At 41.4% G+C, this 24,366-nt stretch overlaps 2 protein-coding genes across 2 annotated transcripts; one reads left to right on the top strand and one right to left on the bottom strand.

Moving 5' to 3' along the window:
• Positions 1 to 472: 472 nt before the first annotated feature.
• LOC146364184 (TELO2-interacting protein 1 homolog) lies at positions 473 to 19,127 on the bottom strand. The gene is made up of 14 exons (XM_084917527.1): positions 18,994 to 19,127; positions 17,710 to 18,467; positions 17,033 to 17,370; positions 16,671 to 16,935; positions 14,536 to 14,713; positions 14,052 to 14,344; positions 9,745 to 10,143; positions 9,449 to 9,608; positions 8,863 to 9,030; positions 8,541 to 8,689; positions 8,081 to 8,221; positions 7,354 to 7,558; positions 4,950 to 5,037; positions 473 to 3,671 (listed from the first exon to the last, which is right to left on the bottom strand). The coding sequence occupies exons 2-14, from the start codon at positions 18,433 to 18,435 to the stop codon at positions 3,452 to 3,454; spliced, it is 3,330 nt and encodes a 1,109-aa protein (XP_084773653.1). The 5' UTR covers positions 18,436 to 18,467; positions 18,994 to 19,127; the 3' UTR covers positions 473 to 3,451.
• A 287-nt stretch (positions 19,128 to 19,414) lies between these two features.
• On the top strand, positions 19,415 to 24,251 carry zgpat (zinc finger, CCCH-type with G patch domain). Its single transcript, XM_084916852.1, has 7 exons — positions 19,415 to 19,587; positions 19,962 to 20,614; positions 20,777 to 20,910; positions 21,001 to 21,168; positions 21,591 to 21,713; positions 22,959 to 23,370; positions 23,755 to 24,251. The coding sequence occupies exons 2-7, from the start codon at positions 20,007 to 20,009 to the stop codon at positions 23,891 to 23,893; spliced, it is 1,584 nt and encodes a 527-aa protein (XP_084772978.1). The 5' UTR covers positions 19,415 to 19,587; positions 19,962 to 20,006; the 3' UTR covers positions 23,894 to 24,251.
• The last annotated feature ends 115 nt before the right edge of the window (positions 24,252 to 24,366 follow it).

Raw genomic sequence — 24,366 nt, 5'->3', positions numbered from 1 at the left:
CCAAGTTAATGAAGTTAATTTGACAGCAGTGAGATGTGATGTGACCACTGAGTGTAAAATAATGCAGGTCAGGTTAAGTAATCATCATTAAACGTAGAAGCATAGCAACTGCCTGTTTATTGTCACCCATGATTTCTCCAAAAAAATAGGTAAAAAATCTCGACTCACCGTTTTTAGATTCTTCAGACTGAGTTGCAATTTGAGTATCCACATTATTATTAACAATATACACATTAGGACATTCATTACTGCAACAGTGTGCAACAACATTACAATGACCTGCTTTATGTCATGTAGGTCCTTTAACACTGACACTTTTCTGTGGAGGTCAATGTGTAGAAATGCTACAGGTGGGCTGTTTGTTTGTTTGTTTGTTCTTTAGTTAGTGTGGCCGACAAGATGACGTTAGATGTCTGTGATATGAGTGTGACAAACGCTTTCAGCCTTAAAGGGTCCAAAAACATTTATTACTGATGAAATTCACAAATCTCTACATTCACACTGGGTGCAGCATGCAACAATAAAAACATTTCAAAATAAAACCACAGCAGGTTGTGATGGAACTTACACATGATATAAAAAATTACACATGATGAAGTAGATTTCTTTAAGAAAAAAATAATTTAAACAAGTATTTTAAGCACTTTGGCAGAATTGGCTTTTACATGTGATATATTTCACAATGTTTAATAAGCTTCATACAGTTAAGCACAATCACTGCATGACAGAAACACAAGCTTAATCTCTCTTAATAATAATAGTGTACAGCTACGCTGCTTATTAAATAAAAACAGGTTACAATGCTTTTATTTTTATTTTAGTAGAGACTCAAAACTTAGAACAGACAGCTGCTGGGGTTTGGAAAAGTACTGAACAAATATTTTAAATATACTTTAATCGTTTCTGGAGCAGCCTTTGGGATCGCCAAAGGCTCTCATTGTCATCAGCTAGTGACACTAGCTGGTCATAAGGTGTTACCCAGTCAGCCGTGCCAACCACAACCCTGGCAATGTGTGTCTGCTTCAAACAGTGTTACCAGCTTCTCAGTAAGGAAAATCGGTATTGACTTTCCGAAAAGTCATTAAAAGTGGCTAAATGACGTCATCGACTAATTTGCAGAATTCGTCAGATTATGTAAACTGTAGGAAAGAGAAATAACATCGTGGAAGTGAAATAAAGTGAGTAAACACCCTTAGATGATTATATTTAGTTGCAGGGTGTGCATCATTGGTTTTGCCCAGCGGGATTTGTGGGACGTCTTCGTTGTCATGGCTACCGAGGACCGCTTGGATCAAGCTGGCCATGAATGGTTATGAATGGGTTCAGTTTATCCTTTCTCCATTGTCCAGTGCCATTTCTATAGCACGTTTAAAGGCGACACAGCTGACCAAAGGGCTTTACAAGCTAGCTCATGCACACATATAAAATTGAATGAAATGAAATTTGATTTATTAGCTTTAATCTTTTAACTTATGTACACTGCATCATCATCATTGCATCAAGCAGCAAAAATGAAATCTTTTATGTGGCAATGCCGGCTCCTGTACTGTACTCCTGTAAATCCCAATCAACAGCTGTAACCATATTTATACAATTTTCATGTATTTTCTTAGTGGCTCCTTGGAGGAGACACCCATCCTCAGGGCTTCCAAAGCTAGTATACTGTTACTGCTGGTCCCAAGCCTGGCCAAGAAGGTCACACTGCTCTTGCTCTTGACGAAGGCGGTCGCACTTTTCTCCTCTCCTCCTCTCCCTTAGTTTCCCTGCTTAGCCTCTTATGTCCTTGTCTAGTCTCGTGTTTTTTGTATTACTTTTCCCTGGAACATTCTCTCACAGTCTGTTCTCTAAAACCTAAAAGAGGAATTATGGATTGGATCAACTGGTCCTTAAATGCAATTGACACCCCTTTCTCAACGAGAAGTTTGGGCTTGGGTGAGCCTGAGTGCTGAAGATATCTACCTATTTGGAACCATGGTAACAGGGTTCTGGCTGATCGGAGCTGGCTTGGTCCTGACTTATCGAAGAATTAAGAAAGCGGAACCGGCTGTTCAAACCTCCACAAAGCTGCCCGCTGGGATTGAAATGATGGGAAGAGGCGTGAGTTTCTCAAAATGGGCTCATTGAGTGCAGCACGGATAAGATCTTGGAAAGGCTACGGTTGCTGTGAATACTCAGAATAAGATCTCTGAGTGCAGACTGGATTACATCTCAGAAGGGCTAGCTCGGAATAACATCTCTGAGCGCAAATTGGATGACATCTCGGGGAGGCACACTGTCGTGAGTTCTCAGAATCGGCTCCTTGAGCACAAGAATGACAACATCACAGAACACAAGTATGGCGAAGCTCGCGGCTCTCCAACGGGAGATTGAGAGACCAGTGTTGGACTGTAGAACTGCTTTGAAATTCATGAGCTGTTCGCACTAAAGTAAAAAGCACCATCACCTCATGCGGATACCCTCTCGGCGCCAGCTGCGGTCGCAAGGCTGGAGCTGAACAACAACACCCTGATAACGACTGTGTTTAGACTGTTCCTTCCCATTCCATGCAAGGCCACCTGGGTTGGCTGGAAGACTGTTTACTTAGCCTAGCAGGGCGAAGGACTGTCTCAGCTGAACTCTGGACACGCACACACTCATCCCCCCTCCCTTTCCAAACGCCTTTGACGCTTATTCCCTTCCGATGCTGAAGGTGGATCAAGGAGACCAGCGCACAGGCTGCAGGCCCGGATGTACTGTCTCTCACCCTTTTCCCACCCCTGTTGCTTGTCATGTGTTTCTTTGGTGTATTAAGAGTTTTTTCATGTGCTATGTGCAGAGGTGGGTTTTTTTTCTGTTCTCAAACTGATCTCCCTGTTGGAGCTCAGTCTGGGGGGAGTTATTTTTTTCTCCTTATCTTTCCTCATGTGGTGCATTTTCCATTGTTATACCTCTCTGACCTGTCTTCCCCATGTGATGTTTTGTGTAATGTATGTATGGTCGTAGGGTAAGATGGTGCCGCCATTGTGTGCAATAGGTCGGCAGCCTTATGAAATTTCCCTTTGTGGGACTAATAAAGGTATATCAAATCAAATCATATGATGTAAAAATGTGTGTGAATTCATCTGCTGAGATTCCCTCCTCGGGAAAATAAGGAAAGAGACAAAAATGTCAGATACTTTAGTTTTTGTTTTCTCTTTTTAATCAAACATAACTCAGTAGAGCTCCATTTTCATCTAATGTTAATGTACAGTAAGTACTAATTGTGGGCTAGCAGAAGCCAGGAGGTTAGATAATGAAGGTGATGACTAAGTAACATTTTGTAAATTACAGAGTAGCTCTTAATTCCACAGAGTTAGGTGATCAACTATTTGGCACAGCTGACAGATTTCTTTCAGTTAATTGACCTGTTGAAGTCGTGGTTCAATAAGTTGTCCGTTTGTGAGATGAGTCAATTTCATCAAGCAGCAGCTCATTAGCTGACTGGCTGGTTAACTGTCTCCGTAACGGAGCCAAACTCCTCCTTGAGCAGTTTGAACACGTTGTCCGAGAACTCGTCTCTCGGCCTGCCCGTGCCGTTCAGCTGCACCGGCAGGAGGTCGGGGTGGTGTGGGATGTAAGAGGACGGGCAGTGCAGCTCATTTAGAGTAAACCAGAAGGTGTCCGGATCCACCTGGATTAAGTGTCGGAACACACTGTGCAGGAAAGGGAAAGAAACATGGGAACAGGATTAGTTCTGAGCTGTGTTTTGCTTTGTACGTAATATCTATTGTATGGAAAACACCTTCCTATAATCCAAAGTGACAGACTGAACGAGTTTTGCTGACTTTAACATGCAAACCGACAGTTTAACTATAAGCTCATTAACTCAACACTGCCTTTCTCTTCAGGTTTGTTTTTTAAATCACCTCCAAGCAGGAAAACACTTAAGTATATTAAAGCATGTGTTTTTACTTGTGGCTGCTATGTTGCTACCCAAACACTTAGATCAATAATTCAGAATGATGTGAGTTATTAAAGGCTGCTTGCATACTGCATTCTGAGCTATTTATTTATTTGCTTTTTTTATTCACAACTTCCATCTGTCCTTTACATTACTGTAGGTCTCACAGTGCACACTTTTTGCATCAGATGGCAGTGTAAAGGTGAAACGAGTTCCCTTTCAGATTCGTACACACAGTATTGGGAGATCACGGCCCTACATGTCCTGAAGACACTTCTATTCACGCCTGTACAGCAACTGACCTGTGATGATATGCCACATATAAACTCCTCATCACAGTCATTCTCACTTTTTATCCTCTTTACCTGGCTAGGAACACTTTTGCCAAGTTGGGATTGCTAGCTATTGTAAGTTAGCTCTGTTGTGTGCCAACCTGAAGTTAGCTTAGCCGCTCCTGTTGGTTTTAGCCACAACTGCAGAACTACATCTGCGTATTTCTGGAAGTTCTTTCTCAAGGGACAAAATGAGTGAGGGTGATATTTAAATCAGGCCCACAAACTGATTTACTAAAGTTTGCAGCAAAGGGTTAAAAGTCTTATATTACAGGTAATATACTTTAAAGTCACAAATACTGGTGTCTTTACCCAGAACATGCAGGAACCTGATTATTTCTGAGGTATTCCATTCTCAGGTCCCATGTTCCTCTCCTTCAGGAAACAAAAGCTATAGCCACAGTGCTTTGTTTCATATTCAGTGTTCAGAGACAATGAATGACTCCTGAAGTCATATTTTGTTGTGTAACACCCAGCACCTCTCCAAATATGATGTTGAGCATTCAATTTAAATTCAGATTTTACTGATAAATCATGTTACGTGGCTGTTAATGACCAACATGGCAATACAATGTCAACTGGATGGTACAGTTTTCATTTATGGCATTCTGTCTGTGTGTAACACTCAAACACATTAGTAACGAAATGAAGGATTTAGTTACTTTCCAAGACTACAGCGGTCCTTAATAAAGACTTACTTTAAACAGGCTTCTTGCAGTCTGATGGGTTGTCTGGAGCTCAGGTAGGGTAGACAGGCTTCACAAACCACATCTAGGTCTGCTTCAGCTGAGAAAACCAAACACAGGACATTTTTACTATATTTTATTCATATAACAATTGTAATACTTTTATATTTTATCCAGAAATTACAACAGAAATCGACTTGTAAAAGAAAATAAAAAAGAATGAAATGGAACAAAGCCAAGTTAATTTCACGGATTAATCACAGCAGCAGAATACAGTTTGAGCTCGGTGCCTGGTCTTCGGGTGGATCACTCCCTGCAGATATGTTACTCATAAACCTCCAGGAGCATACAGGTGGATGCTGGGGTGGTGGATGGGCTGAAACAGCAGGCAGTGGTGCAGTAGGATGTGAGGTAAGTGGGGCACGTTACATGTGCAGCTCCAGGCTTCACTACATACATGGGTACTGTTGTGAGTGCTTCTTTTCTGATTTTGTCCAGTGCGTGCACATAATGACACTTTTATATCCAAAAGAACAAAACCTTTAAAGATATGATCCTGGTTCCAAAAATATGGGATAAAGATAAGAAGGGAGGAGGGAAAGAAGAGGAACTAGGAAAAATATGAAAGAGTATAAAAAGTAGACCAAGCCTGGACTTTACCTCTGATAACTAATGAGCTCAGTAAAACTGCTGAGGTGGTTCAGGGAGGATTTCACAGCAGTTTTGAGAGGTCAGAACGTTAAAGCTTACCAACAATAATTCTGCCCGTCCAGGTGAGAATTTATTCTTGAAATTGCCCACTCCCACTACATACCACGTCTCCCTCACCACTGCTGGTTAATCTCCTTTTTAAAACCATCTTTGTCACACCCCCTGTGACCTGAAGCCACAGACCATACTGAAACCGACTTCACAGAATAATCACAAAGAGCATCTCAAACATACAACGTGTATCGTGCCTGTTTATCTGCACACTACACTGTATGAGAGAGTTTGCAGTACAAAAAGTGCCGTAAGCTATTTTAAAGGAACAGTTTCACAAACAACCTGATATCTTACAAAATGACACAATTGTCTTTACACTGCAGTCCTTGTCACTGTTAGATGTAACGCTGGCTCTGGAAAGGCTGCAGACAGCTCTGTCACCTTTGTGACTCTTTTCCTCTGTCAGCGATGAACCTCAGTGGGAGGGTGTGACATTTGTGATGTTCACTCTGTCACTCAGTTCACCTCCACACTGCGCAGGTGACCAAAAATTACACAAGCAGCTCATAATTGCATAATTGGGAATGCAATGGCAGAAGCCTGCAGGCCTTGGATATTTTCAACATGCTAATGGAAGTATGTTGAGCACAAAGTAAACAAAAATAACAACAACAACAACTTCTCTGAGCTTATCAATTAAATGGCTTCGCATTCACTGATTGAACAATCACGTTTCTCAGTTGGGTATAAGAAGAGCTGCTTGCAGTCGTAGCTGTGTGTGCAGTTTGGACCTGAGCAGCATCCTGCTGGCACAGCTGGCTGTGGTCCGTATCATCAAAGTCATGTTTAAAATATGTTGAATCACAGAGCTGCCACAGTGAAGAGGCATTTTTAGGAACAACATCACTGTCATGCATTTAGGATGTCAAACTGTTTCACAGTTTAAGGTTTGTATAATAAAACAGAGATGCCCTGATTTATGCTGTGATACCAATGGTTGATTTTCATTGTTATACGAGACTGCCACCTGGTGGTGAAGGAGCTTCAATAAATTCTTTGGCTTTTTCTGACGACTCATCTCCCCACACACAGCTTTAATGTCAAATCAGGCTAACAACCTAATTTGTTAACCTCAGTATAGAGACATCTTCATCTCTGTACTAAAGTACAGACACAAACTTGTATTGCTGTTGTCTCACTCACAGGAAGAAAGCTGACTATAACTCATTCATTTATAAATCATAAAGTTGATTCCTACAAGAAAATTACAGCCCTGTGTTCAAATAGGCTTCAATAAGATAGATAACATGTATTTACCCAAAATAAATATGGGATCAAAACAGCACAGAGAAAAAGTAAAAAGAAAAAGTAAAGTATTGAACAGGGGGCATTTAACAGTAGGCCAAAAAAATCTTGGTAGCTCTTTGCTCTCGTTGTGTTCAGTTAAATATTACAGCTGAAAAGAGGTTAGATAAAGATAAGATAAGAGGTCATCTGTCTTCAATGTATTTTTACATAAATCGGCTTCATGTTGCACCAATCTCCATAAAGTGAGGCGTCATACTAAGAATAGTTGTCTTGCTCTGATTTGTCCATGTTGTGGCTGCTTTGATCATTGCCAGATCCCAGGTACAGTTCTACAGGATGATGCACTATGTTGTGTCTTGGTGAAACCGTGCTGTTTGTGAACACTGTGTCTCTATTCTCTTACCCAGATCCAGTCTCTGGCACAGTGAGCCCAGCCCCTGCAATACAGCCAGCTGCAGTTTGTAGGCCAGGGTGTGTGTGTAGACAGGCCCAGCCTTGGTGCTGATCGGAGCCTGCCGTGCCAGAGAGGCGCTCAGCTTGGGCAGAACCTCTTTAGAAACCCTCCTCCTCAGAAAGTCCCCACATGTTTCACCCAGCACGCACAGCACCTGGAATGAAATGTACAAAAATGTAATGTACAAAAGCAGCAAGCTGTCAAAATTCAATAAAACCTTCCCGTTGTGTACTCCTGGATGAATTATAGCATTTACAAAACTCGTATATATCCCAAAGCTGATGAAACAATTTCCCAGCAGCAGCTCTGAGTGAATAAATGACTGTTTACAGACTTAACGTGTCTGTATTTGTCAGCTCATCAATGAAAATATGAATAACAAATTCAAAAATACTCCAGCTGATGACAGGAGCTGACGAGTAGCCCAATTTACACCGACAAGCAGCCTTTAAGAAGGCATCCACACTGTGATTTTTCTGTGCTGATAGAAGAAATGTTAGTTTAAAGAGTCTTCACATTACAACCCAAAAAAGTAAATAATAGAACTATTTCTGAATGAAATAAGCCTGTTGTTGGGCAGCATCTTTCATTCTTTCACTATTAAGAGTTTAAAAAACTAAAGACGACTTGAATAATTTTGACTCACATAATGAAAAGAGAGGTTTGTTTTACTTACCCTGAAGGCTCTGAGGACTGCTAATGGGTCATCAGTTGTGAGTCTCTGCAGGAGTGCTGGCCAGCAGCGATGAGCCATAGGCAGCAGTTCATTTTCCCTGTCACTCAGCACCTGAACGCACAACTCCAGCACGTCCAGTACCTAAAGACAAAGACGCACAACACACCTAACAATTATCTCTGTTTTGATCCTGATTATATGTGAGCTGAAACTAATTACTGAGGTCTTCATTGAGAGCCCAAACTCCTGAGCAGGCACGACTTCAGCACAGACTTATTTCTGTTTCACTCCTGGACCAGACTGAATGTTTTTCCTTGATGAGCATTACACCACTGAACAGTCCTCCACACAGTTCTGACAGGATGAATTGTACCAACGCTGGCGGTCCTACCTTCACAAGAATGATTATTTTTGTTATTAGTCCAACAGTTGACTCTACATAAAACTACTGATACAGTACCTTGAGTCGGAGCCTGAGGCTGGGATCAGACAGCAGATGAATGCAGCGCTCCATAACATCCTTAGTGATGCTGAGGTGGGAGGGAAGTTCTGCTTTCACATCAGGACTAGCAGTATCTTCAACATCCTCACACTCAGTGGGAGGGACTTCTGCAATGGAGCACATTGACACATTGGCACATTAGACCGCCAGTTTAGCAGTGAGGTTCAGATTTCTATGACTCTTAATTACAATGACCCATCTCCTCTACACTCTGAATCTAAAATAATCACCACTACAACCTAGAGCTTATATTCCACTGGCCCTTAGACAGACTTATTACCTCGGTCTTCAGTGTCATCATCCTCTATTCCAATGCCCTCTGCCAGTTCTTTCTGTTTGCAGTAATTCAGCAGGAATTGGCGAATGCTGAGGTCTTCCTGGTCACTGGAGCGTTGCCTGTAGCTGGCAGACGTACTGGTCCTGCTACAAGTGGAAGGAAACCACCTCGCTAAAGGAAAAAGAAGACAACAATATGAGCATAGGTTTGGTTACAATAAAATAAGTCAGCTGATCAAATCAGTGTGACACAGACACTGATGTTTTTTGGAAAGAGCCATTAGTGACATTTAATTTACACATTTTTACTGTGAGGGCTTGTAAAACTGCAAACACCTATAGTGCCGCTGTCTAAATATTATTATGAATATGTAGCAGAAAACGACTCAGCATTTAAACCATCATGATGTATTAAATGTTTCCAAAGATACTGATAATTTGATAACAAGCAAAGTTATTTATCCTGAAGTGTACTCCTTGATAGAAAGTTTGAAAGACACTGCAGAAAACATGAGTTACATTTTCTTCCTTGTCCTCTTTGACTCCCAGCATATGTGAGATTCAAGCTGACATCACTGTTGAAATCTTACCCAGTGCCTTCATGAGCGCGTGCAGCACGGAGCAGAAAAGAGCAGCTGTGCGCTCGTAGCTGAGATCCAGAGCCGTCAGCACATCCTGAGCGATGTCCCCGACCAGCGGCAGCAGGCTGCAGTCAGAGTGAGTCAACATAACTGTCAACACCCGTGGAGCCTGGCCAACAAGACAGGATTATAATGAAATACAGTACAAGCTCAGGGCAGCACAGGCTTAAGCAGACAAAGGAGGAAATCAGGTAAACCCTCCAGCAGTCATTTCTGTGTCCATTTTGGGTTAAAAACATAACTACCTGTGGATGCTGGCTGAGCCTCTGAAGGTTGAGTGAAATGTCATTAAGCAGGTAGTCAGAGTTCTCATTGATCAGTTCCTTGAGGGAAGCGTATCCACAGGCCTTACTGATGTCCCACATGGAGCTCAGTCCCGCCTGGCTGACCAGCAGCGTCTCCTCACCAGCTTTCTCCAGCACAGGATACAGCGAGGTCATCAACAAGGGACGGAAATCGCGGCCCAGCGCCTGAGCACAGCAGGCGATGCCCTCGAGTTGGATGCACAGCTGCCAGATGTTGCTGTTGAGCTGGTGGATCGTGGATGCAGATGTTGATGATGAAGGAATCACTTGGAGAGAGCTTGTATTTGAGTTGCCGGCATCACTGTTGGATATGGAGAGGAGTCTGGATGGACTGAGCAGCTACGCAAGGAGACAAAACACATGTTAATGCACTGCTTTCTAACCACTTTTACACATGCACTGCAGACCTGAGGTTTTCTAGATATTATCCATGCGCGTGAGAATGCAAATGTCTGACACAGTTAGAGCAGACATTAAACAGCCTTTAGCCTTCCTGCTCCTGAGTAAAAGCCTGTATTATATCTGACTGTGCTCATGTGGGGATAGCACAGATTAGCCTTGCTCAAAGTCAAGAGTGGGGCCAATTTAGGATCTTCACTCAAATCAAAATACAAGGGAAACTGATGTATTTCCTTACATAAGCAAAAACCACACAGGCTGTTATAAAATGCTCATCCTACGCACTCATATGTAAAGTGTTAAAATCAATGTGTGGCCCACCTGCCACTAAGAGACAATCTTGAATAAAAGAGCAGTAAACTTAATAATAATAATGATAATTATTATCATTACAATGACTTTATTTATGCAGCACTCTCCTCCAGACTTAAAACGTGTTTGTGGGACCACCAACAGCCTTTGATTAGATGATCTCAGGCTGCAAGAGGGAGCGTGGGGTTCAAAAAGATCAGACATGTAGGCAGGAGCGTCACGACTCACAGCGTTAAAAGTCAGTGAAATGAAATCAATTCTAAAACGTAATGGAAGCCAGAGTAAAGAGAACAAAACCAGTCTAATGTGTTCTCTTTTTCTATTTAGGTCAGTGTAATGAGTAAAATCATAAACTAATAATTTCCTAGTACCAGTTTTAATTCAAATTTAATATAAATACATCAATTAATAGATAATAAATAAATATAAGTTAATAAGTATATAGCTTTGAGCTCTAATAGAAGTATTACAGCCCAGCTGCAGTACCTCTGTAGCCCACCAGGGGAATCACTGTTGTTTATAAATGTCCTGTGAATTCTCAGCTATAGAGGAAGTAGCATGTATGATCTCTCCAATCGAACTATCGACATCTTTTACTGAGCCCGTCTATGCAGGCAGCTTGTTCGTCTCAAACAGAGTCATTCTGTTTCTTTGTGTAAAAGATTTTTTATAAGGATGAAAAAGCATTCAACATCTTACCATGTGTTTTAGTAAGAAAACTAGGTTCATACTGCACTCCATTTATGACCCAGTTTGACTTGAGTGCAGAAACAGAAAGCGCCTCTATAGGGGTCAAAAATTCCTCCTGACAAACGTGTATCTGTGTTCTTCGATTCTTTTATTTGGCAATGCCGGCAGGATGTTTGTACTTTTTAGCTGACAGAGTGAAACTGCAAGTTTATCTACTAACTAACAGAAAGCTGCCGGAGGTTTATGGCCTCTGTTCGGTGGAGTTTTGCAGATGTTTTCTCGTGCTCCAAAAATCCAGCCTTGATACTTCAGAGTAGCTACTTCAAATCTTGCAGCAGCTTTGACTTCTGCTCAGTCTGCTGAGAAATCAGTGTGAAAAGAGGCGTGGATACGTGAGCTGGTAAAGCCCAGAGCCCACGTGATTTTAAAAAAAAGTTTGTGCAGAAGTAAACAAAGAGTCCCTGACACTCCCAGATGTGTGAAGCCAGACCATCACAACGACATCATTTCACTTCTTTGTGTCTTTGGAGTTGTAAAGTGTTTTTGTGCATGTAGAACAGCAAAACATGGTAACAGGCTGCTAGAAACAGAACTGGCCAAATATATATCCGCTGATCCGAATATCCGCTGATCGCTCCTCACTCTGTACAATAAAGCCCTTGCAACACCCAAAAATGTGCCCTCTATTCCTTGCCTATGTTTGCATTATTTCTAAAAAGATATGAGGAGTGTTGTTTATGTTTTCAGTCTTCAGTTAAATTAGTCTAAACCAGGTTTTACTGCTTAGATTTATTTTGTAGCATCTATGTACAAACAGCTCTGCTGTTTAGACTGGATGTGCATTTTGCACATTTCTTTGTAATCATCTCTACAGGAGATGAGTCAATATACTACTTGTCAGCGGAGGTGGAAAGTAACGAATTACATTTACTTGCGTTACTGTAATTGAGTAGTTTTTTTGTGTATTTGTACTTTTTAAAGTAATTTTTCAAGTCTGTAATTTTACTTTTACTTAAGTATATTTTTTAAAAAGTATTGTAGTTCGCTACGTTTTCAATCACACCCGTTACTGAGTAAATTAAAAATAAAAAAAAACATTGCGCTTCGGAAATACTGCAGGGAACAATGGGTAGTAGAACAAATTGGCGCTAAGGTCACGTTAAAGATGGAGTCTGACATCGGTGTTACGGATCCAGTGAAAAAAGAAGCCCCGTCGAACTCTGCTGACCCTGAACTCGAAGAAACGGATGTGAACCCCTGGCCGTATTTAAGGGACCATTTCGGCTTCAAGTGCAAGAAAGGCAACAGCTTTATTATGCAGTGTAAGCTGTGTTTGCCCAGAGAGGCCGAGTTAGCAGCTTTTAAAAATTCCACATCAAACCTGCGCAAGCATGGAGAGGTAAGTTAAATACAACTCGTACCGTTATGGTAGCAAAGAGGCTGTGTTCAAATTAATCACATTACGTTAAGACATCTGTGAAGAACACAGATAACGTTGGTTGGTACTAGCAACTTGCTGTAATCGGGCACGTTGTTGTCCACGCAACTTACATTTTTTTTACTGGGTTGGTAAATTGCCAAACGAAAATGTGTTTACCTACGTTTTTCCTGTTTGTTAATAATAATAATTTATTTTAAAAAATAGTTAAATTAAAGACAGAAGCGGCTACTTTCTTACTTAACCCACATATGTTTAACATATTTGTTTTAAATGTTATATACCTATGTGGTATGTGACTTTTGTTGCCATGATGCCAGGTCTCTCTTGGAAATGAGATTTTTAATCTCAATGAGATTTTTTACCTGGATAAATAAAGGATTAATAATAATAAAAAAATATGTTCACACTGCAGCCAAAAGAATAACAGAGCGCTCACTTACCTTAGATTAGTCAAAGACAGCTGACTTCTGTTACTTGTTAATTAGCACTTGCAACCTCCCGTTAACTAGCCTGTTACTGTCCAATAAAAAAAAAAACACGAGGTATATTGGTATAATTTACCAGCGGTAGCTATGTAATGCATTGATGTCTTATTAGGGACGTCAAAAAACTTTCTCTCAAACTTAACACTGGCCTGCCTGCCTCAGCTGCCTTCGAGCGTCTCTTTAGCTGTGCTGGACTACTGTTCACTGCAAAGTGAGCAAGGATGAACTCTACTAACTTTGAAAATCAACTGCTCCTCAAAATTAACAGGAAGTTCAGAGAGTAACACTCTAGGATGGATACGGGAACTTTATTCTAGAGGTACAGTAGGGCAGGGCCAAGTTTAAAAAATTAAAAAACATTTTTAAAGCAGCTGCCGTTCAGTTCAGTACTTGTTCTCTTATTTGACAGTTTAAAACACATTCTCATGTGAAAGAATGATATGGTTTTGTATTGAAAACACTGTGATACCTGACAGTTTGGTTGATTGGTTTGGTGACCATTATCCATTTTCATGTATAGACTTGCAGTTTAACTGCCACTGCACTTTAATTTGTGAAGTTTTTCTTTTCACTAAAAAAGAACTACTTTGAGATTTATATCCCACTGTCTGTTTTTGCACTACTCAGAAGCGGCTGTCCTCCTGCTGACAGAAAAGTAACTATGTAACTTTTACTCTGAGTACATTTTAAATGAGCTACTTTTTACTTTTACTTGAGTACATTTTTAGACAGGTAATTTTACTTGTACTTGAGTAAAATTTCAGCAAAGTAATAGTACTTTTACTTGAGTAAAATATTTTAGTACTCTTTCCACCTCTGCTTGTCAGGAACTCCACTTAGAGGCAAGATGAAGTTAATAAATGATATACTATGTGTGGAAATGCTTGATGAATGATGCACCAGGACTGAAATATCCTCACCTGCTGATCCTGTCGGTCTCTATCCGTCTCCTCGCTGACTGTAATCAAATGCCAGTTGTTCAGGCTGGTGTATTCCTCAATGATAGAAACAGCTGCTGCTTTAATATCTTCCTGGGTGGCAGGGCTTTCACGAACTTTGGTCTTCAAACCCTGACTCTGGTCTGCCACAGCGATACCTGCTGCACCTCTAACTGTCTCATTTAACACCATGGCAGCCTGCTTTCTGTACACTGAAGACTGGCAGTACAAGTCCAGCAAATGATCGGTCAGCAGGTAGATGTTGCCATAATAACCTAAAGACAAAAAAACGTTATCTGTGAGAGCTAAAGAAATGAGCCAGCTACAACCCACGAGTATTTATACCAGCTGTCGTTGTTTTTAGAAGATAACTGCTTTAAATTCATTTGAAATTACAATGGAAAAGGCACAATGATGATAAAAAACAGGAGTGGCTAACTGAGTCCAAGTCAAAGAGCAATTATACCTAATGTGCGACAGATCTCCATGAGCACAGAGAAGATTTTCTCATCTGTGAAGTAGAGAAAATGCTTCCTCTGTGTGTGAGTGGTGTAGGAATCATGGGAGCCGGTGCTCGTCTCCACGGCAGCAGCGTAACTCCTCTCCTCCACAATGCGAACATCCATCACATCGAGTTCCAGCACCTGTAAAGCATGCAGAAGCTTTAGGAAATTTAACGGGGTTAGGAAATCTAAAAACATTCAAGATTGGACCTTAAAGCAGCCGCACTACAGACTACAAAATGCTAATGCCAAGGTGCCCTGTATTTCTACACAAAATAAGACATATATCATTTTGGTTTTGTACGTGAACATTGACAAGTCAAATACTATATTTTGGGCTGCAGTCTTGAAGAGACTACATTTAAAAATATTATTTTTTGCATTAATAACCAGGTCACCAACAACGATGAGTCTGAATACAGAGAGGAGGTACAACACCTGGTGGACTGGTGTCAGAGTAACAACCTGTCTCTGAATGTTCAGAAGACTACAGAGATGGTTGTTAACTTCAGGAAGAGCTCAACGACCCACACCCCACTGCAAATCAACGGATCTGCTGTTGAGATGGTCAACAGTAAAGTTCCTGGGAGTGCACATATGATGACCTCTCTTGGAACCTGAACACCAAACTGAAGAAGGCCAGTCTCCCTCCTACCATCTTCACATCATTCTACCAGGGAACCACTGAAAGTGTCCTCTGCTGTTACATCGCTATCTGGTATGGGAACTGAACTTTTGCTGAAAAGATGTCTCTGCAGCGGATAGTGAGGACAGCAGAGACGATCATTGGAGGCCCTCTCCCACCCATCTCCCAACTCTACGACACACACATCATCTGACGTGCAAACAGCATGGTGAAGGACACTTTCCACCCCTCATATACTCTATTCTCCCTGCTTCCATATGGCAGATGGTTTTGCTGCATCAAAACCGTAACCACCAGACACTGCAAGAGCTTTTTCCCCAAGCAGTCAGAGCCCTCAACTCAATACAACCAAAGAACTGACATACACAAACACCTTACAATACTCACCAAAAGACTCAAAAACAACAAAAACTTCCACAAATCCACTACAAACGGGACCTTATTTGCACACTCATTCACATAGTTACTGAACACATCTAAATTATACTATATTTGCACATGTCTTCGTTCTTATATTGAATTGAAATTGAAATTGTATTAAAGAGTCAAGAATAATCCTTATTATTATTGTTATTAAATAAATGGTTGTATAACAAAACTTTATATCACTTAAAAATAGGGAAAAAAAATAGCTGTTCTTCGTGGTAAAGTGCTGAGGATCATTCAGTAAACTGACAGCCTGAGGAAGTAGAGAAAATGAGGAAAGAAGAAAACTGCTTAATGTTTTATATTTCTGTATTGCTTGCCAGATGGCAGCATGGTGAACAGACTGGCTGAGATGGGAATTGCCTTTTAGTATCCTCTGGGTTGTGCAGACACCTCCCTGATATCATTGCTCTTTGGTAGATGGGAAAAAATGTAAAAGAAAAACTCCCTGTGAGTAGCTACAACAGCACATTTGTTAGAATTTGACGAATGAAATGTTTAAATATTAAAGAGTATTAAGGGAGATGGGATCAAATAAGTGTAAACTTCTTTCTACTCTTTTTCGACTATATAAATTGCGTGGATTATTTAGATATAGAGATATTTGTGGCAACTCGATTTCTCTCACTTTACTTTTTTATGTCTACTATGCTCATTTACAGATCGTCAGACACACATGTCTGAGGTGTCCTACACACACAGATCACATTACATGTGCATGTGGGGTTTGAAGTACTTTTATGTATAGATGAGATAACACGTCATCACATCATTATCAAAAGTGAGCATATATATCCACAAATGAACACTACTCTGGTTTTTATAGAAACATTTGCAAAAAAGCTTATGTGTGTTCTTTGTTTTTGTGTGTGTGTTGGTGCATGCTCAACAAGACACACAAATTGCTGTACCGATCTCTAAATCTATCTATCTATCTATATATGATAAAAGTGTACTTTTTATTTAAATCCATGGCTGTTGTTGCATAATAACATCAAAAGCAGTGTAACCTTATTGTTACATTACCTGCATTAAGGCTTTGGAAATCCTCTCCAGATGTGCAGCCGAGTTGAGCACCACAGAGACAAGCGGTCCTAAGATTTTTAAGTAGCCCAAAAACACGTTGAGAACAAAGAGCTTCTTCTGGTCATCAGAGGTCCTCATCAGTCTGGGTAGGGAGGTGGCCAAAGAATGGAGATTCTCAGATAAGATGTCAGTGAAGGTCTGAGTGCCACTGCTGCCGCTGCACCTCTGATTCCTCTGGGATACCTCTCTGAGAGCAACTTCACACCTAGAGGAGAAAATAGCAGCATCAGTAAACATCTTGTATCCATTAATTATGATTCATTTCTTCCTTTTCTTTATAAAAAATATCAATCAAATCAAACCTCTCTCTGACTCTAGGTTCCACATCATTGATTGCCCCCACCAGTGCTTCTAGTAGTGATCCTACACAATCAGTCAGCGAGCGACTGCATTTGGCCAACAGGTGATCGGCCAACTCCACCATTGCCACTCTAACCCTCCAGTGCTGGTGCGCTGAAGTGCATGAGATTATCTTCTTGAGCAGGACAGACAGCTTCCCTGCCGTGTTCTTCACCCACTCCGGTGTCCGAAGGACTATGAGCTGTCCGATCCTCCCCAGGTCTGCAGAGGGAGTCTTATAGGACTCAGTGGACTGGAGCTGGACATCCTCCATGACAAGCTCCACAGTCCTGGACCAAACCTGACAACAGATGATCACATAATCAGATCACTGCAGTGCATTTGTATTATGATATTGTCAAATTTTCCTTTAGTTCTGGAAAAACTATATAAGCCCTCTTTATGCTCTGTAAATGAAAGGTTTAGGTCAACTGAATTATTCAACAAATCAAACAATCACATAATACATTTTTTTAATATACGGTTTATTAAATGTTCAAGTCAGTTAACAAGGTAAATGTTCACTTGCGAACTATGAAATTGCATGAGATCATCGATTACATATGATGACTATCGTCTAATAAAGTGTTAAGCCATTATTGTACTGTTGTTGTAAATCTGATTAACAAACATGTGGTACCTTGATGGCCCGGACTGTGACTGCATGGCCTTGCCTCAAATCTCCTGTAATGATCCTGGCCGTAGCCATGGTGATTCCAGGTAAAAATGATGCCATGGCGCTGCCTACAGAGCATCGCTCCTCTGATGATGGGACTACGTGTTCCTGGGTGCAGTCACACTGCAGAGTCAAAGCCTGGAGGCACTTCAAGGCTGCTGTCTGTATATCTCGAGATTTCTCCTTCTCCCCCAAAGCCAGCAGCAGTGAAATGGCAGCACCTAGCCCAGGCAGCATAATCGGTTCAAAGAGTTTGAACACTATATCACCATAAGCAGCATGAAGCAGGGCATCCAGGCACCTCAGAACAGCTGATTTTAGCTCCTCTGAAGTATCTGCAGGCTTCCCGGGATCAGCTGAAGAGGACAGGCACAGGCAAAGCTCGGAAAAGAGGTCGTGGAGGGTTTCCCAGCTGTGGATACAAGTGTTCTCCAAAATATAGCTTACTGCCTCGGTCACAGACTGCACCAGCTGCTCCTTCTTAGCCCCGGGGACTTTAAGGACAAATCGAAGAGGGAAGAGGACGTACTCCTGAAGCTGCTGCAACGTGGCATCGTTGACTTCTTTTAACTGGCCTTTGAGTGTCTCCACATTAACCACTGTGGGCTCTCGGGTGAGCAGGACACAGGCTGGGCGCAAGTAGGCAAAAGCAATCTTTGGATCGCTTATTTGAGACATGGCTGGAGGCATCACTGCAGGGGCGCTTAGGTGACGGAGAATGGCTAGAAATGCAGAACACGAGAGTAAGTGCCGTAAGCAGCCGGGAAGCTGTCTGTGCTGCTTAAGAAGATATAAGTTTATTGATTTATTTTGTTACTTTGTCTTTGTGATTGAATATGATTTGGTCAGCTGGTAACTTTGAAGGCTTATATTTACAGGTTAATTACATAAAAACCTACTTCTACAGTATGATCACAGGTACAGCCTTTGCATATAAATGGCATTACAATGCTTTACATCTTACTGTCAATAAAAGAATCCATCCGAATTTGCATGCACCAGCATCACTGATAGTTATGATGTTTTGTGTTGCCAAACACTAGCGTTGGTCCCTTGTATCCGTTAGTACAACTATAACACTTTTGGAAGACTTGTTTGCTTCATGTAGATCTTAGGATACGGAATACAAACTTAACAAGAGCATGTCTAAGAAGACGAGTCTACCATGTAGCTGAACTACAGCATGCTGACAGCATCCAGCTTCTAAAGCACCACTGCGGTACCAGCGTCAGTATCAACACGGCCTACCTTCACATTGTTAGGTTTAAGTGGAGCCCCCCTTCCGTGAAAGCGACTGGAAATGCTTGCCTTTACAATGAAAAATTAGATTTTTACAAACAGATGAAGCTGTGCCGATAACCAGCATCATGAGTTTGCGCCAACGACGCACATGTTTGACGTAAACTAAGGCTTCCGACTTTGGGTCTTTGTCTTCAAAATAAAACAGAATTTTCTTCCTATGATAGAAACCCTATAAAATGTGTAATAAAAACATCGGGGAATTTATAGAATTTTTTATGAGAAAGACGTTTGCTACAGAGAAATCCCCATTTTTAAGCTTGTTCTGACAATTTTTAGCTCTCGAAACGGCTTGACGCTTAACGATGTTAGCTTTATTTTGAAAGTAGAGTATTCCCAAAGGAAGTCCATTCATTTAAGCGAGCTTGACTACTGATCGGACGTCAGACTCATACATATAGGCATATGTTTGCCGGTGCTGCACAATTCTAGTATCTGTATTTAGTTATTTGAACTAAACATATTTTGAATACAGAAGATTTTGTTGGGGCTGTCATTTTCCGTCGCCGTGGTGGACATGAGACAGCTACCCTAATTACAAAGGTAATACAAGTGTTGTAAAAGTTAGCTTAAAGACGGCTAACAGCTAAAACAGTCTGTGATGATGTTACAGACATGATTATTTTGCTACGTTAAATCCTTGACAAATGTTATGGTACCTCGTAACACACCAAAACACACAGTCGATGCTCTTATTACAATGAAATCACATCTTTTAGATGTGGTTCTGTTGTCTACCTCAGATTTACCAACATTCACGAAGCTATGCTTCCTCTTTGTCCTGTTGTCACTCAAATATCTGGAAATTTCTTCTCTTGCTATAAATAGGTGGCCCATAAAGTGTGACTTTCGAAATGATCTTTCTTCTTATATCTAGATTCCCCTTTTATCTTTTGCATCTTGTTTTTTTTCGCAAGGGGATAAGCTGCCGGTTCCTGCCCTGGCTCGTACCTAGGGTCAGCATGGATGAAGAATCCCTTGAGGCAGCCATCGCTGCCTATGGTGCCCAGTTGCAGCAGGTGGAGACAGCCCTGTCTGCCGGCCTGGACCCCACCCAGCACTCAGACCTGCTCAAACTGAAAGAAGATCTCTGTCAGCTGATAGAGCTCACTGAGGCCAGCCTGGTGTCTGTCAGAAAAAGTCAGCTGCTTGCAAGCCTCGAGGAATGTAGCGGACTGCAAGTGAATGCATCAGAAGCAGCTACTGATGCAAACGGTGGACTTGATGCTGAGTTTGCTGCTTTCTACTCTGAACTTGGGGAGTCTTCGGGTAATAGCTCAGATTCCAAAGAGAGGACTAAGGAGGGGGGAGGGGGGGAGGCGGATTATGAAGAGGAAGAAGAAGAAGAGGACAAGGAAGAAGAAGATGCACTAAGTGGTACCAAAGTAAGAGCGCCCTATCGGACAACATGGGGAACATTGGAGTATCACAATGCCATGGTAGTTGGGGCAGAACCGCCAGATGGAGATGAGGCACAAGTGCGAGTGCTCTACATCTACCCCACCCAGAAGTCTATGAAACCCTGCCCGTTCTACTTGGAGGATAAATGTCGCTTTCAGGATAACTGCAGGTAAATTATCACTTTCACTGAGGTGACCATAAATTACTGACAGCGTGATTTAAATTCGGGGCTTCTGTCAGTTCAGTCCCTTACAAGATTATTGTATCATCTACTTGGATCTCAGATCTGTACACACAGAGAGTTATATTTGGTGTTTTTTCACTATCAAAGGTTTTCTCACGGTGAGGTGGTCTATGTGTCGGAGCTCAGAGAGTTCCTAGACTCTGATCTCAGTAATCTGGAAGAAGGTTCATCTTGCTTGGCTCGTCATGAGGACGGTATCTGGCACCCAGGCAAAATAAAAGGTATTCTGTTCACAGAGTGGTCATAATGTAAACACAAAAAAAGTATGAAGAGGTATAAAGAAATAACTCAAAGCCTCCCTCTCACTTTAGAAATTGACAGCGGTTTCTACACTGTGAAGTTCGACTCGCTGCTGCTGAAAGATGCCGTGGTCGAGGCCGACGGCGTTATCCCACCTTTAAGGGAAGATGACCCGCTCTCATCAGAGTCCGACTCGGATGACATCGGTGATGGAGATGATGCTATGGGATATGCAAAAGGTGTGTTTATATTTTGTAAGAAAAAACAAATCAGCCACAACATCAGAAAATATAATCTTTAAGTCTGCCTGCCAATAAAAAAGGCAATGGGGTTCAGAGGCACTCACTTAAAAAAAGAAAAAAAAGAAAATGAAGAGGCTGCATGGTGTCGTGATTTCTCTTGGCAAGTGAACGATCACCTGCTCGATTCACCTTTGGGGTTTTGTCAGTAAAACTGTGGTAACCCCTTCTGACAAACAAACAGCTGAAAGTAGCTTATGTTAAAAAAAAGTTTCATGTCAGGACATCATAGAGAACGATGTTAGTAAAAATGTATCTGTCATAGCTACACATTGGGCCAGTTATTAATATGAAGAAGGGTTTTCTTGACTTGAAAAAAGAACTGACTGTGTCTACTCTGATTTTTACTTGTTGTGCCACAGTTATAGACTCTGCTGTGGAACCCACTGAAACATCAAGCAGTGCTAATTTTGGTGGCTGGGAGGCGCATACCAGAGGCATTGGATCCAAGCTCATGCTCAAAATGGGCTACGAATATGGAAAAGGTGAGTGCAAACAGTGCACAACACAGCGCTGAGGCTCAGAAGTCACAATGTCCACTCCTGGCAATCAGCTAACCTAACTCTTTGCAGTCATTTTGTTTTATTTTTAATTCTTGAGTTTTAAAAATAGGACAAAACAGACATTTAAGACACTTTCAGAAACAAGAAAAAGTAGCACCAAGATTAGGAGAGGTTGTGATGGTGTGTGGTTAGTGTAAGACAGTGGTGTTTGGGTGAAGCAGTTATTTTCTTTAACAAGACGCGAGAGGGCAGTAAGGTGCACTTTAAAATCATATACAATGCATCACAGCTCAAAAGTGTGTCATCTAACAATAGACACACAAATGTCTATGCTTAAATTTGTGCTTTGTCCAGTTTTATTTTCACATTGCTCTGTACATGATTGTATGTTTGTCACGTTAACGAAACAAGTTTTCATATTAACTTAAAGTGGTTTGTGGTATATTCAACCCAAACAAATGTCTATCCAAAATAAAATCAAGTCAAGTCAGATGTTTTTCTATAGCACATTTAAAAGACATAGATCGGTCTTCAAGTTTGAGTTGAAGATTTCCAATCGGACCTACTTTGTTTTTTGGTTTGTGTGGGAGGGGTGGGTTGTTTATTAGGAAAAAGCTTAGATATTACAAACAGCCTCTTCCATGATTTTCTTCCTACTTTTGTCATACAAAAGAGGGAGAGCAAGTACCAAAAATTGAGATAACTAATTAAATAACATTGATTAATTATTATTAAAGGAATGAAAGACAAAAAACAAAAATGTTCCCAGTATCTTTTGGTTCTTCCAGTCTAATATTCAGTTGTTGAAAGGAGGAGAAATAACCTATATAAAATTATAAATAAAATTATTTATAATGGTAGTGTGTGTGTGTTTGTGTAGCACATCTATCTATCTATCTATCTATCTATCTATCTATCTATCTATCTATCTATCTATCTATCTATCTATCTATCTATCTATCTATCTATCTATCTATCTATCTATCTATCTATCTATCTATCTATCTATCTATCTTCTGGTTTTCACTGTCACACTCTATCATTTTTTGTGTGTAGGTCTGAGATTGAGAATTACAGTCAAACTACTAAACTAACATTAAGTTATTAATGTAATTAATACAAATGCATTTTCACTGCACAGTGAATCCTAATAAAAATCTATGTATACAGATGTAAGAAGCACATTACACTGTGTTCTTCTTCACTCACTGTCTTTTATGTTTTCAGGCTTGGGAAAGCTCCAGGAGGGCAGAGTGGAGCCAGTAATGGCGGTGGTACTGCCCAAAGGAAAGTCTCTGGATCAGTGTGCTGAGTTCACCCAGAGACGCACCCAGAGCAAGGCTGCCAAGGACGGCGCACAAACAGGCCGCCCAAAGCGGCGCAGAAAGCCTCGGGTCGCTACCAGAGGGGGCCAGACCGTTTTTGACTTTCTCAACCACAAGCTTGGAGGCAAGACCGCTCATCCTCCCGAGGGGGGTGCTGTTGCGCCATCAGCGGCAACCGGGGTGGAGGCTTACCGGGGAGGAAAAAGCACCAAGAGGAGTCTGAACGTGAGGCTGTTCCAGGCTGCCGAGAGGGTGTCCCAGACCGAGAGGGAGATCCAGAAGCTGAGCGAGTCACTCAGCAGACAGGCAAGCAGGTCAGTACTGGGGTCAGTGCACAGTCTTCATTAGCTGTACTGCAACCTTTTCCCCAATTGTTTCCCCACAGAGCCTCAGCAGCTGCTGTCACATTAGAAACCATTGCATATATCGCTCTGCTTACACAATACAACAGTCTATTGTGAGATATGAAGCATGTGGAACTTGAGTTGCTATAATGTTCCTGACAGTTAAAGTGGTAATTAATGTGAGTTTACAAAGAAGGACTGTGGGAGTTGCGCGAAAATGTAAATAAGGTGTGAAGTTGCGAGGTTAGACACATGGTTCTGTGGCCAACGCAGCTAAATTCAGTTTGACTCATCATCTCGTCTCAATTCCTAATCTGTCTGGGTTTTTATTTATTTATTTTTATGTGTGCAAAGGGACCCATCCATAGTGAAGCAGTTGGAGGAGAAACTGTCAGCGGCCCGCCGGCTGTTGGTCCAGCAGAAAGCCCAGGAGCTGTCCATCCAGAGAGAGCACAAGAAGGCCGACACACACAAGAAGATGACTGAGTTCTGAGCTCAGTTGTCTCTCAAAGACATGGAGGATAAAGGAAAGCACCGCGAGCCTGAAATGAACTTTTGCTCCCGCCCTTATGTCAGGTTTTTTTTTTTTGCTACACTGTATTTGAAGACTCTTGTTTTTTTCCAGTCGTTTCTCACCGCCGTCTCTTGATGCCGAGGGAATCCGCTGCTCTTCATTTATTTTTAAGCGCTGGCGCATTATCCGCTCAGCATTGATGTTTTTTTGATTTCCAGCTGCACAGGTCTCAATAATGTTCAAAAATATTTTTCATTTTTAATGAACTTTTGTTTTCCAAGCTGTATTTTTCTTCACCCGAACTGAAAAAAGAAAAATATATAGCTTGTTTGGAGAACCTATTGTGTGCCTTCCTTTGTTCTTAGCCGCGCACACCTGAGCTCCACTTTAAACTGAATGGACTGTGTAACAGAATTTGTAATGTGCTCCCATTGTTAGGCTTCTCTGGCAGA

The sequence above is a fragment of the Perissodus microlepis genome, chromosome 20, assembly GCF_051167445.1.
Source record: "Perissodus microlepis isolate ML-2025 ecotype Zambia chromosome 20, ASM5116744v1, whole genome shotgun sequence".
Taxonomy (NCBI): Eukaryota; Metazoa; Chordata; class Actinopteri; order Cichliformes; family Cichlidae; genus Perissodus; species Perissodus microlepis.
The sequence above is the reverse complement of the archived record's forward strand: the minus strand, read 5'-3'. Positions and strand labels throughout refer to the sequence as shown.

What these genes read in the sequence shown, in the direction of transcription:
- LOC146364184 (XM_084917527.1), bottom strand. Translation starts at nt 18,435, where the DNA reads ATGCCTCCAGCCATGTCTCAAATAAGCGATCCAAAGATTGCTTTTGCC. An exon ending in TTTCCAAAGCCTTAATGCAG is followed by an intron (nt 14,714 to 16,670) that starts GTAATGTAACAA and finishes CATGCTTTACAG; the next exon opens with GTGCTGGAACTCGATGTGAT. An exon ending in GGAGATCTGTCGCACATTAG is followed by an intron (nt 14,345 to 14,535) that starts GTATAATTGCTC and finishes TTTTGTCTTTAG; the next exon opens with GTTATTATGGCAACATCTAC.
- zgpat (XM_084916852.1), top strand. Translation starts at nt 20,007, where the DNA reads ATGGATGAAGAATCCCTTGAGGCAGCCATCGCTGCCTATGGTGCCCAG. An exon ending in GCACCCAGGCAAAATAAAAG is followed by an intron (nt 20,911 to 21,000) that starts GTATTCTGTTCA and finishes CTCTCACTTTAG; the next exon opens with AAATTGACAGCGGTTTCTAC. An exon ending in TGCTATGGGATATGCAAAAG is followed by an intron (nt 21,169 to 21,590) that starts GTGTGTTTATAT and finishes GTTGTGCCACAG; the next exon opens with TTATAGACTCTGCTGTGGAA.